Source organism: Stegodyphus dumicola, chromosome 1 (genome assembly GCF_044657685.1).
Source record: "Stegodyphus dumicola isolate Sdum_Otavi_A_Nest chromosome 1, ASM4465768v1".
In the NCBI taxonomy this organism is placed as follows: Eukaryota; Metazoa; Arthropoda; class Arachnida; order Araneae; family Eresidae; genus Stegodyphus; species Stegodyphus dumicola.
In genome coordinates, this window is record NC_140768.1 from 274457973 (window position 1) to 274471513 (window position 13541).

General features: G+C 35.2%; 1 protein-coding gene across 1 annotated transcript in view; it reads left to right on the top strand.

The window, feature by feature from the left end:
* Nucleotides 1-2619: 2619 nt before the first annotated feature.
* LOC118198581 (degenerin mec-4-like) overlaps nt 2620-13541 on the top strand; it is a 56827-nt gene continuing 45905 nt past the window's right edge. The window contains exons 1-2 of the mRNA XM_085811951.1: nt 2620-2855; nt 5523-5640. Of these exons, the coding sequence (XP_085668077.1) occupies nt 2656-2855; nt 5523-5640 (318 nt within the window). The 5' untranslated portion in view covers nt 2620-2655. The remainder of the gene's footprint in view (nt 2856-5522; nt 5641-13541) is intronic.

Sequence of the window (13541 nt, forward strand, 5' to 3'; positions counted from 1 at the left end):
TGCAGTCAAAATTATAAACTTTATTAAAAGCCGTGCGTTTAACAGCTGTTTGTTTTCAAATCTATATAAAACTATGGACTATTATTGTTACTAAAAGACGAAATTAGTCATAAATCACTAAGTTACTTATGACTAAGGGATTTATGACTGACAGGATTCTCTTGCAATGGGAAATCAAAAATGAGAAGAATAGAAAAAAAACTTTAAATCGATTTAGTGTAGTATCAAGGGAAAGTTTTACGTCCGATATTTACAGACGGAATTAAATTTCTTTATCCCAATTACTTTCGAAGAATGAAACATCATCAAGTAAAAGAACAATCCCTGCTTCGAAAAGTGCCACTGCTTTCCTTGAATAAAAGAAGATTGATGCACATATACCTTTTCAAAGTATTCCTGCAAAGTTATCTGAAGTTTCACCTATGGACTACTGTGCCTTTCGTGTCTTGAAAAAAGCTCTTTCTAAGCGAAGACCCACCATGATTGATAGACTTTGGAACGTAGTGGAAGAAGAATGGAAATCAGTACCGCTGGACTGACATTTTGCGAAAAGCCTTTCTGTCATGGAAATCACGATGAAGATGGCCTAGTCCAGAAAAAAGGCTATCAGATCGAACATTTAAAAAACTATACTTTATATTGTAGACATTAGTTAAACTGTCCCATAATTGTTCCAAAATGTTTAAATAACCTCTGTATAATCTGCTGTTTACTATTTTGCACCCCAGAAAATTTCTGCAGTTGTAGAAAATAGTTTGAGAGTGTAAAAGTATCCTTCCTCAAAATATTAGTTCTAAGAGAAGGAAAAATTGATTTACGCAGTAAACTTAATATACATCATTACAGAAGTGTACAAGTTGAAATTTTTAACTCTCTTTGTTTTTAAGTTGTTCCTGAAGTGCAGTAGTTTAAATGACGAGGTATTTGTTGTCTATTTTAATACATGAAAATATAACATAGATTTACCAATTACTATTCTGTTGCGCCTTGATTGGTCTGGCAGTTAACAAGTTTTTGCGGTAAAGAGGTGTTGAGCCAAAAGTTCCAGCTAAAGGTTGACGGCAGCGATAGAAAACCCTCTGATGTGTCCTTCCAATCTAGTCTGGGTCAATATTGGGTCTGAGCCGAGAACTACTTAGGAGCCCAAGACCTTGGCCAACGACATCCTCTATTCTTTTGCTTTGAATCACGATAAAATGCGAGGATCAGACTTCGATTAAGTTCAGATCAGGATCATCAGTAAAAATAATAAATATCCTGTTACTTTTAATAACGTAATGGGTCTTCTCTCTTAAGAAATTCTTAACCTTTTGGCTTTAAAAAACTTTGAATAAGCTTCTACTTCATTTGAAATTTAGTTTATGTAGTACGTTTCTGCTTCTAGATGTTAAATTTTCGATTATTCAAATGAATCATGCCCAAACGCAAATGCTTCGAACAATGCAAATATATCTCATATGCAACTGTTTATTAAAGTTGAGAATGTTACAAATCAGTCGAAAAGGTTATTGGTTTGGTCACGAAAAGCGAGTTTTACCAGCTCTACAATTATATTTCGGAGAAGAGAAAGCGCACTGTTATGTTTGCGTATGGTCAATATACCGAGTAAGCATTATTAGTGTATTCGATCACGATAATACTTCTAAGTTTAACAAAAAATAAATATATAATTACAACAAGAAAAGGAGAGCTTGAAATGTGATAATAGTAATAACTACAATAATAAATTACTGTTTTCAAATTTCTGCATGCTGAAGATAATAGTTTTGTTTAGTTACTTCTCCAATTAGAAAAAGTGAAAACAAATGGTTCAATATATTTTTGACGTCAAGAGCGCGAAAAATAATTTCAACTGATAAACTTTTGGTCATCTAAAATGCGTTGTGTTTCTTAGTAAATGTTCAGTGTGTTGATGAACTCTAGAGATTGCTTGAAATTTTCTTATATTATTATTTTTTCAATCGAAATATTGATTGCACCATAAATAGAAGGATAGTGTTTGAGAGAAACTGAAGAGAAGTATCTGGTTCTAATTAGTTAAGTTATTGAATTTATCGCGTGAAAAAGAGAACATATTTTTTACTTAAAATTATAAGCAGAAATTGGTGAAATATTTTATGTCAAATCGTTTGCAGATGAAAGCGTGTACAGGAATAATTTCCTTAAACCGAAATAAATCAATCAAATTGTTCGATAACTCCCTAAATTTTGTGATAGCTACAATTAAAGAATGTAATTTTATTTAAGCATAAATTTTGAGGTTGTGCAAAAAGTAAGATAAAAGAACAATAAGGCAAAAATTTAAGAATGTTTCTGGAATTTTTATATTTAAGATAAAGAAGTGTAGAAAAATGAAGGTTGATGAATTAAGTTTAGGAGAAAAGTGTCAAAAACAACTGATATGCCAAATTAAGTGAAACAAGAACATCTTTGGGAATAAAAAAACTGACAAATTAACAGCTCCATATTGGAAATGATACTCGTGTATCACTCAGTGGTTGGGCTCCTCATGGTCAACACTTGAGCGAAAATTGATACTAAGTCTGCTTTACATAGAATAATTGATTTTATGCCAAAAGCAAACATTCTTTTCTTTCAACGGAGGCGAGTAAATTCAAGAGCGTATTTCCATGGAGTATTTGACATTTAAATGAAATGAAAAAATCTTGTGGAAAACTTTCTTTCTGGAGATCCAAAGCTCGCTCATTTTTTAAAATACTCATGGTTGTAGGATTTATCCTTCAAAGTGCAAAATTCCTGGAAATGTATCTCAAGTATCCTTCTTTTCTGCAGTTAGATGTAGAAGAACCACAGGAAGTGGAATTTCCAGCATTTACAGTCTGTAATTTAAACGAGTAAGTTTCATTAATTCCTTAGTAAAAAGTTTCGTAAAAGATTTAATTATGTAACAACGTGGATACATAACATAACATACATAGCATATCTGGATGTGTCCAGAAGATCTCCAAATATCCGATTAACTAGAACGACAACCAATTCGGATATCTAGATAAACTGATTTCTCTCTCTCACTCTCTTTTTCCCCTTCTTCTTCTTCTTTTTTTTTTTTTTTTGTTAAATGTGAATTTATTGTGATATACATTAGGGAATTTTATTCATTCATTTCTTTTTATTATTATTTTGTTTATCATATTTTTTAACTATATACATATATTTCATAAATTAATTTATGGTGATGCATTTTTATTGAAATCAATCAGATTAAAAAAGAAAAAAAAAAAAAATAAAAAATTTTTAAGAACTGCGTTCTGGTGCTTTTAAGTAGTTAATTTATTAATTAATAACAGACAGATTTAATATGAAAGAATAATAATCTTAATTCTTTTCTGAATGGCAACACACTCGAATGATTAGTGAAACAACGCATTAAAGGGAAACAACGCGAAATCGTATTTCGAGGCCTTTTGGGCTAATAAAATAAAAAATAAAACAAAGAGGTTACTTTTTGTTTGTCAACACTTTTCTATCTAGAAACTAAATTTTATTTACTGGGGTCCCAAAACTAAATAAGTAATCCTTATTTTTAACTACCCAAACTACTTTAAGTTTTTATCTTTATTAAAAGTTTAACTGACCTCGTTCAAAGGCAGATTTCGGCTCAAAATCTTTTTTTTTTTTTTAATTATTTAACATTTTTGAAGGTCACATTCTTAGCTATCAAAAATTTTTCTTTTCTTGATATATTGATTAGAATGGAGATACACCACTTTTTCTGAGAGGCAACAAACCGGAAGTTGCTGTCTGCTACACCGGAAGCCAAAGTTTAAAGGATTTAAACTTATGCAGTTTAAAGATGCAATTTCTCGCTATGTTATTTTTTTAACTTATTAATTTTAAGCATTTCGGTATGTCTGGAGAATGTGGCAACTTTTTTATGTATTTTCTCATTTTCGTTTGGCAGTGTGAATAGATGTGTATATATGTCATGTAACGTTAATCAGAAAACTTTTAAATGCGACTTTTGTTTAATTTTATTATGATTTATGTTCGCAGTAGCCATGATAATTTTTTATAGAATCACTTGAAATTTTGCACATTATTTTGCATGATATAAAACTAGAGTTAAAACATTAGCCTTATAGAATTTAAATTATATAATTTTTCCTTCCATAGCGTGTGTATTTTTTAAAAAGTTTTGAGTTTTGACTAACATATTTGACCATATATTAATACTGAATCAATATTTTCTAATTATCCTTCTTCACTGTATGCTTATAGATAGTATATATATTATAAAGGCAAAAATATGTTTTATCATCTTTATTTTCTTATCAGTGATAACTGATGATTTTATCAATTTCTATCTAAAATTCAGAGTATTTTCACAAATTTCAAATTGCGTTTTCCATGTCTCTAAAGCACGACATGGGATATATATTAAATTTATATATAGCATTGCTCCGAGAAAGCGCAGATCACAAACATTTGTTCGTTATCGGAATTCTGTATTTAGATTTTATATGTATAACTTGGAAAGCATATATCAGCTGAGGTCAAGACACTGATATGATTGTTAGCATGAAACTTCATTATTTAGTTTTTATAAATATGCTTAAAAAAAGCGGAGTTGTAACTGACATTTTAAAACATCTCCAGCTGAAAACAAAATTAGAAGAATTTTCCCGAATCATTAAAGAACTCTGTTCATTGGAAAAGTTGACATGTAAACATAATGCATAATTTGTACTTAGAAACATTAGATTTACGGTTCATAGCTAATATCTGCAGAAAAATAATAAGCATTTAAATAGATAAAAATAAACTTAATAATGACGTTTGCGAACCCAAGCCGTTAGAATTTTTTAAAATTGTTATTTAATGGATAACAGCAGATCAGTTTTAATTTCATACAAGTCTAAATAGTAATTAAAAATGAAAGCATATTTATTTGATCTATTTGACTTGTTATTTGGAAAGAGAGATATTTTTCATTTGACGTATTATATTTGTTTCATTTACCTAAATGAAATAATTTCTGGTTGTAATTATAATTAAGAGCTAAAATTTGAGGTTTGACACTGTTAAAGTAGTTTTTTGTCTAATTTTTCTTCGCTATCTCGGATCGTAAGAAAAGAGGTTTTCTTATATAACGGCATAAATTTTCGTAAGATGTAAATATACGTTTTATTGATAAATTCTAAAAATTTCGTAGGCTTCTATTTTTTGTTGTTTAATTACTTTCCGTAAAATCATTAAACGTTTTAATTTTAATTGGTAATTTTAATTTTAATTGTTAGAATCTACCAATGAAAGCAGGTTCTTCATCAGCTATGAACAGGTGATGTCCAGGATATAGCCAGACCACTATTTTTGTAAGCAAGTGTCCTGAAATTACTTGTTTAATTTATAAACTATGCATTCAAGTTTAAGTAATAATAAAAGGAAAAAGTATATTAAAAACTTGAAAATGACAGGCTTTTCAGATTTAAAGACCCAGTTCTTTCGTTACTTCAGCTAAGCACATTTTATTGTGAACTAAAACTTTTGCAAATTCATTTCAGAATTCGTTCCACCCCTTACTGTGCGAGATACCCTGAAAGATGTGGAAGCGCAGAAACAACGAAAAATTTCTGCGAATTTCCGGAATATTGTCGTCTAGTTAATGATACCAAGAAACAGGTAAGGCATCATTTTTAGTATAGAACAGAGACTGTTTAAACACATTTAGAAGGAATTTTATGCAGTATAAATAATGTTAGAATAAAAAAAAAAAAAAAAAAAAAATAAAAAAAAAAAAAAAACCCTTATTTTATTAATCATTACATTTGTTGGGGTATCAACATAAAATTCATTTTCCAGGTAGAAGGACATTTCTTACAATTAGCAGTACTATTTTACTCATTCCTTTTCCCACTGTATTGCCTATTCAACGTTAGGTCTGCGTTTTGAAAGTTCTTTTTTTTATCACTGTAAAGACATAATAATTCATTGGTGAAATATCAGAGGACTTTCAACAAATATGAAGAACAGATATTTATCTCTTGGGGCAATATTTTCAAGAAATTTAGTTGTTCGATATGTAACTAGTAATTTTATTGTGGTTCTTGGGCTCAATGAGAGAGAGCTTCGGTGATAAAAGGATGGATATGCTTACTTTTTAAATATAAATTTGTAAACTGAAACATTATTTCATAGTACAAATAAAAAAAATTTTCAAACTGCTTTTCTTAATTAATTAATTAATATGCTGTAGGGATTTATATTGTTTTTAAATAACCAATTTTATTTAATTTTAAGTTATTTCCTATAAACCTTCATTCCCATAATTGCCAATGCCAGAATATTTAAATTTGGTAGCGCGCGTGAAGGAATGAAAATTCTGCTTTGAGGAAGAAAAGTTTTAAAAACCCGAGTTTTAGAAAGAAAGAGTTAGGCTATTGCCGTCACCTCTGTTGCGTGAGCTTCTACTCCCGGAGTTAATGCTGGTTTACGTGGCATAACAGCACTTACTTTGCTGCCACTAGTTTTGACGCGGGTTTAGAAAACAGGAATATCTGAGCCCTGTAGCTTAATTTCTACTATTTGTTAACTTCTTCGAATTTTTAGTCTAGTTCTGCTATTTCAATTTTTGTGATTTGAGTTATCGCCCAAGTGAGGCGTAGTGTGTTAGCGTCAAGTCGACGCAGTGTGAATTCTAAAGAGTATTTTCAACCCTTCTCCTGTGCAGTTACTACAGTTCTCACTTAGAAGTACTTACAGTTCTCACTTAGAAGTTAGACAAGTGGACTCTACAATCCCATTGATCAAATAACCAGTTTCAGTTTGAAGTCGTTCACTTAAATTTTGTTTGAGTTCTTGTCCCCAATTTTTTGCGTTTGATAAATTTGATAAATTCAAAATGAAATGTTAATAACCGTTGGATGATTGAGCAAGATTATTTCCTGTATCTCTAAGCTTATGACTGTTCACAGTGAGTCTGTAGAATCATTAGGTGTTTTATCTCGAAGTAGAAGACATGAAAATATGTAACCCCGGCATACGAAGTCCGGAACATTTCGATTGCTAGCCGTATGCGCTTTTCAGTTACACCACGGAGAACGCCGTAAGGAGCGAGAAAAATCTTACAGTCTTTCCCCCCTTTAAAGGGCGACTGTGGAGAACGAGACGCAGTTGCCATATACTAGGGGTGACGAATTAACATCCACCATCTTTTAGTTTGGGCGCCAGACGCTTTTTTATTTTGGAGCACGAGATGTGGAAAGTATGCAACGTTTTCGCCGACATTCAAACTTGGGGGTCTCCCGATTGCTAGTCTGACGTGCTATGAAGTTTTCTCACCTAAAAAATACAGTAACTTCAGTGCTATATACTGTTCTTACATTTGCTTTGTGTTCCTCCGACTTTCTTCATCGAACGAGTGAGCACTCTGTGCAAGGATTAGAACTTTAACAGGTTGAGAGATCCTCTGAGTTTTTTATTTTTAAGCTAATATTACTCTTTATCGAACGAGTGAGCACTCTGTGCTAGGATTAGAAATTTAACAGGTTGAGAGACTTACTTAGTATTTTATTCTTAAGTTAATATTACTATTTCATGTTAAATGGGGTCAAGAGAAACCTCCCCAACTAGATCAATTAGGACTACCAGCTCGAGGTGTGTGAGCCCAGTGAGATTAGACCATCCATCTTCCAGATTAGATAGGATTAACACTTTGACTCTGCACATCAAGTCACTTTTAGCAGAGTACAGAGGCCGTTCTAAACTAAAAATCGCAGACCACGAAGCGGTGTCCAATTATATCACAGAAATACTGGCTATAGCTTCTAATCAGGAAATCTTAATTGCACGACAGGAGGGACAAATACTTCAACTAGAACGACAACTTAATGCCAGTCTCTTCTCTCAAGCAAGAGAGCAGCACAGTTTTAAGGTCCCGGAGCTACAGGAAAACCATCCTACAGGACAACAAGACCGCCGGAGTTACGCAACTGTGGCCGGTAAGATTCAGAAAAAGAAGCCCCCTTCCATACAAGCAACAGCCATTCCCAAGCAAAAGCCTTCTGAGCACGTTTTACTTATCAAGGGGAAAGATTCAGAGCGCACGCCAGATAGTGTGAAAGCGCAAGTTCTAAACAACATCAAACCTCATAAGCTTGGCATCAACATACAGCAAGTGAGGGCCACGAGATCTAAAGAACTCTTGATTAGGTGCAAAGAAGCCACACACCTGCACAAACTTAAAAAAGTAATTGAAGAGTCTAGCGTGCTGACAGAGCACTTAGAACTAAGGATTCCCCGTCCGTTTAGGAGCTCTCTTATAGTATTTGGGGTACCCTGTGACATAACGGCAGACGAAATAAAAGCAGCATTTGAAGATCTTTTGCCAGAAACACGGTCGCCAGTTATCTTTCCAAAAGGCCCGAGACCTAGGGACGAAACTACCTGTAATTGGATACTGGAAGTGACAGCAGATTTCAAAGACAGGCTTCTCGACCACAAGCAGTTTATATTGGATTTACTTCGTGTCCGTTTAGAGAATACGTAAAAATAACCCGCTGCTACAACTGCCAAACCTTTGGCCACCTAAGTAAAAACTGCAGATTCCCACCAGCCTGTACTAAGTGCGGAAAAGGTCATTTAACACAAGAGTGTACGGCAGAAGAGGAAAATTGTGCGAATTGTGTTCACTCCAATACGCATAATAGCACAGACTTTGACGCAAGTCATCCGGCAAGTTCTTCAAAATGTCCTGTGTACCGACAGGAACTGCAATGAGGCAGCAAAACACAGCAACAACGGATGTAGGCAGTAACCAATTCCGCCAACAAGTCACAGGACTCAGGTTTCTCCAAGCAAACCTGCAGAGAGCTAGATCTGCAACACTTAACTTCATGGATATTATGACAAAGGAAAATGCCGATATCGCCCTCATACAAGAGCCGTACTTAGCACATAGTCATCTGCCAGGAATTCCACCCACAAGCAAGACGTTCCAGTCAACCTCTCAACAGGCTGTCATAATTTATAATGGTCCGCTATCTCCCCTCCTTATATCTCAGACGCAACACTCAGTTACCATTAAACTAGAGACAACTACGGGACACCTTCAAATTACTAATGTGTACTTTCCACCAAGTGAGGAATTAGATCCACTATTAATAGAAATCAGCACTGTCGTCAGAAAAGGGAACAACCAAATCTTATTAGCAGGTGATTTCAATGCTTCAAGTCCCTTATGGGGGGCGCGAGTGGAAAACGTAAGAGGCAAAATGGTTTTAGAATATGCAATGACAAACAGATTAAGCATCATAAACACGTCAGACTCACCGCCCACCTTTCGCACTATAAGGGCGGAAGGTTGGCCGGATTTAACCATGGTATCTTCCCAATTAGCAAATCAAATGTCGGAATGGCATGTTATGGACATTCCCTCTCTGAGCAACCACAGAATAATCAGCTATCTAATGGGCGCTCAGTTAACTTATACTCTGAAACAGAGGTTCAAGACAGCTTATGGAGGACATCAGAAGTTCCTTAATTTGCTTCGTCCTTATGTAGGTCAATTGATTTTTAACTTCCAAGCAAGCAACACCATAGACGGACTGGATGATGCCTACAGGCATTTAATTGGAACTCTAACAAGTGCAGCAAAACAAACGTATAAGAAAAATACACCCAGCCAGAAGAAAGAACTTTCCTGGTGGAATGACAAACTAACGGCAAACAGAAGCAGAGTTAGGGCGCTCAGAAGACTGGCACAGTCAGAAACAGATTCCATACAAAGGGACCAAAAAATGCAGACGTACAAGAAGGCACTTGCGCAATACAAACTACAGATAATAAAGACCAAATCCGACTCCTGGCAGGAACACTGTAGTAGAATACCGGAAATTTTTGGGAAAATACAAAAAATCGCCGCAGGTAAGGTCTTTAGACCGACTCAATTGACTGCGAATGTGGCCCCTGACGCACCAAATACAAGAAATATTCTTTCGGTAATACTGAAAACGGTTTTTCCTTCAGATGATCCCGCCAATGACTCAGAAACGCATACATTAATAAGGACGCAATTTCAGGAAAAATTCTGGTCTTCCATAAATGGAGACTATCTCCCACCAACAATAGAGGAGGTAGACCTAATCATAAATGGTTTGGCAAGGAAAAAGGTACCGGGGCCGGATGGCCTAGATAATATAATACTCAAGGCATTGCATAATGAGTTTCCAGAGCTGATCCACTCAGTCTGCAAAGCATGCTGGAAAGTAGGACACTTTCCGAAAGATATGAAGCTGGCATAGATCGCTCTGTTTCACAAAAAGGGGAAAGATCCCTCGGATCCGACCTCCTACCGCCCGGTAAGTCTCCTTCCCACAATTAGCAAAGTTCTAGAAAAAATCATTCTAATGAGGCTAAATTATTTCCTGAATAAAAGTTCAGTAATTAATAAAAAACAGTATGGCTTCCGTGAAGGAATATCTACGGAACAGGCAGTAGCAGATCTCCTGAAAGTGCTGAAAAAGAACAGAGAGGAAGACAATCACTCAATAGTAATATCTATTGACATAAAGGGAGCCTTCGATAATGTCTGGTGGCCTGATGTAACAAAAGAATTAGATTCAATCAACTGCCCAATTCAGATCTTAAAGTTGATAAGGAGCTACCTTGAAGACAGACAAGTCCAAGTAACTACAAACGATGGAATAATCCAGCATAAACTGGAGAAAGGCTGTCCACAGGGTTCCTGTCTAGGGCCAACCCTGTGGAACCTAGTAGCTAATTCAGCGTTCCAAATTTTTGAGATGGAGAGCGAAATACATCTGCAGGCTTTTGCGGATGATTTCCTTCTAGTAACTTCGGGAAGAAAGAATATCGAGAAAATTACACAAAATGCACTAAATAGGTTCTTAGAGTGGGCACAAACACATAAACTTACGATCTCAGCAGAAAAAACTACCATGCTATTTATAGGGCGTAAAAGAGTAATGAAAAGAAATTCTACCATTAGACTCAACGGTAGCTCAATAAAATGCTCTTCAAACATAAAATACCTAGGATTTATCCTCAACAATAATCTCTCTTGGATTCCCCACTTAAAAGAACTCAGGAAAAGATGTATCGCACTCACAAACACAATGCTACGCACAACAGGACTGCAGTGGGGAGCACCACCATGGGTGCTTAAGAGGTGGTACCAAGCAATAACAGAAAGAATTGTTCTCTACGGCGTAGCGATCTGGGGAAATACACTCAACGTAAGCATGCGTAGATTACTTCTGTCCATGCAAAGGCTGCAACTCTTGCTCATCTGCAAGGGCTACAGAACTACTTCAACGACAGCTCTGCAGGTTCTAGCAGGAATTCCTCCGCTAGACCTGCAAGCGGAAAGGGAGTCGTTAATTGCAAGAGTGTTAAGGCTAGGTGAGGATGGAGTTCTATGGGAACAACACCACTTTGCTGAAGACTTTGAAAAACACAAGCCAGTGACTCAAGGACATCCGGCTGAAACACATCTAAAAAAGTGTATTCTAGGCCACTATGTGACACCAAAAGATAACCACACAGCTATATTTACAGATGGCTCAAAAACCGAGACGGGTACTGGCAGTGCCTTCTGCGTTCTAAAAGGTAATACAGCTGTGTATAAATGGAAAAGAAGACTTGGCAGTAGGAACTCAGTATTCCAAGCTGAGCTGGCAGCACTTAAAGCAGCAATTAATTATGTGAAGAGGAACAGACTTCTCCACATTACTATTTACAGTGATTCTGCCTCTAGCCTTGACGCAATCAAAGGTTACAAAAGTAGAAGCCAGTATGTCCAAGAAATTAGAAAAATCCTCCTCAGTCTTCCACCATCAGAAAGGCCATGCCTCACGTGGGTTCCGGCTCACGTGGGCATTAAAGGCAATGAGGAAGCAGACACCCTGGCAAAAGAAGCGGTAAAGGAGGTCTCAAGAACAGAACTGCCAGATAAATTACCTAGGTCTCATCTCAAAAAGATCACTCTAAAACAACTGATAGACAGATGGCAAGCCAGATGGGACACAGCAGATACAGGAAGGAGAACGTATATGTTCTTCCCAAAAACAACGCTAGAGTTAAACTGCAATAGTGGTAGTCAGACACAGTTTTATACAGGTCATGGCCCATTCCTGACCTATCTGCATAGATTCAGCCTGAGTGACACTGAAAAATGTCAATGTGAAGAGGTGGGGGATCCAGACCACTACGTCTTCCACTGCACAAACACGGCACAGTACCATATAAGAAAGCCAAGTCAAGCTTACTGGCCACAATGGGCGGCAAATATGAGAACAAACAAAACAGCAAATAAAAAGCTACAAGCGGTAATCAGCCATTGTCAGAGAAAGTATTCTCTAATACGACGATAAGTGTCCCCAAATAGAAATAATCAAGTGCTTAGCGCTCTGAATCATAAAATGTATAAATCACACTAAATCAATCTGGGCACACACCTCGTACCTCTCAACCCAAGACTAACTTCGATAATTAGGACTATGGCAACAGCCTGCCTATATTCTTTATAATGTTTACTTTTGCAATTAATGTACAGGTCTAGGACTCGCAAGACCAGATCGTGCCAGTAAAATCTTCAACAGCAATGAGTTTTTCCTACACTTACTAATCGTGTATTTAAATTACAAATTTGTGATAAATAGGTTCAAGAAGGGCAAGGTCAACTTATGTTATCACCTCAAGTTTATGAATGATATTATTATTGGTATGGCATTTTTGCCTTCTTAATTTTAATAAATATTCAACTTTTTATGCAAATCTTAGGGAAGAAATATCTGTATTTATGTGATCAATTGCATGTTTGAATCTCTTCCCTAGTGATCAGCATTACGTGCTTAATTATGTTTTGTATAAATTATGTGCATGTTCTAAGGTGTTAAAACTAACTATGGAATTAATGTAGGTAAGTTTCTCTTTGTAATTATGTATCAGCATTATGTATTCAAGTGTTTGGAATCAGATATCAGTTTTACTGAGTATGGTGCTGTACTTTTCTGTTTATGTTCACTTTAAAGTACTCAAGTCTGTATTTATTCCTTCTCAGCATGTACTATGAAGGTCAGTTCGTACTTGGCTAGGATTTAGACTACATAGCAGTACTTAATGATCAGTTTTATGTATTATGCTTATCAGTTTTATTTTTAGTTTTCATGTATTATGTATGCAGGCATTAGGGATCAGCTTTCTGTATTTCTGTACTCAGTATCATGTTAGTTTTTCACTTTAATATTCAGTTTTGTACTTATGTATGTATTAACCTGTCTGCAAGTACTACGAAAGAAAATGTAGGTGAATGGTTCAATTTGTAAAACAACTACAGTTTAAGTATGCGCAAAGAACTAAATTATTCAGGAATTTGTTATCTTAGTGATAACAGGTACACAATCTTTTAAAATGTTCTTACATAAGAGTCAGGCACATGGAAAGTAAACTGCGTTAAATTATGTTTGGGCGCTAGGATTTTTTTAATCATCTTTTAATCTCTCTCTTTATTATTTTTTTATTATTTATTTATTTTTTTTTAAAGTTTACTATGTGCAATAATT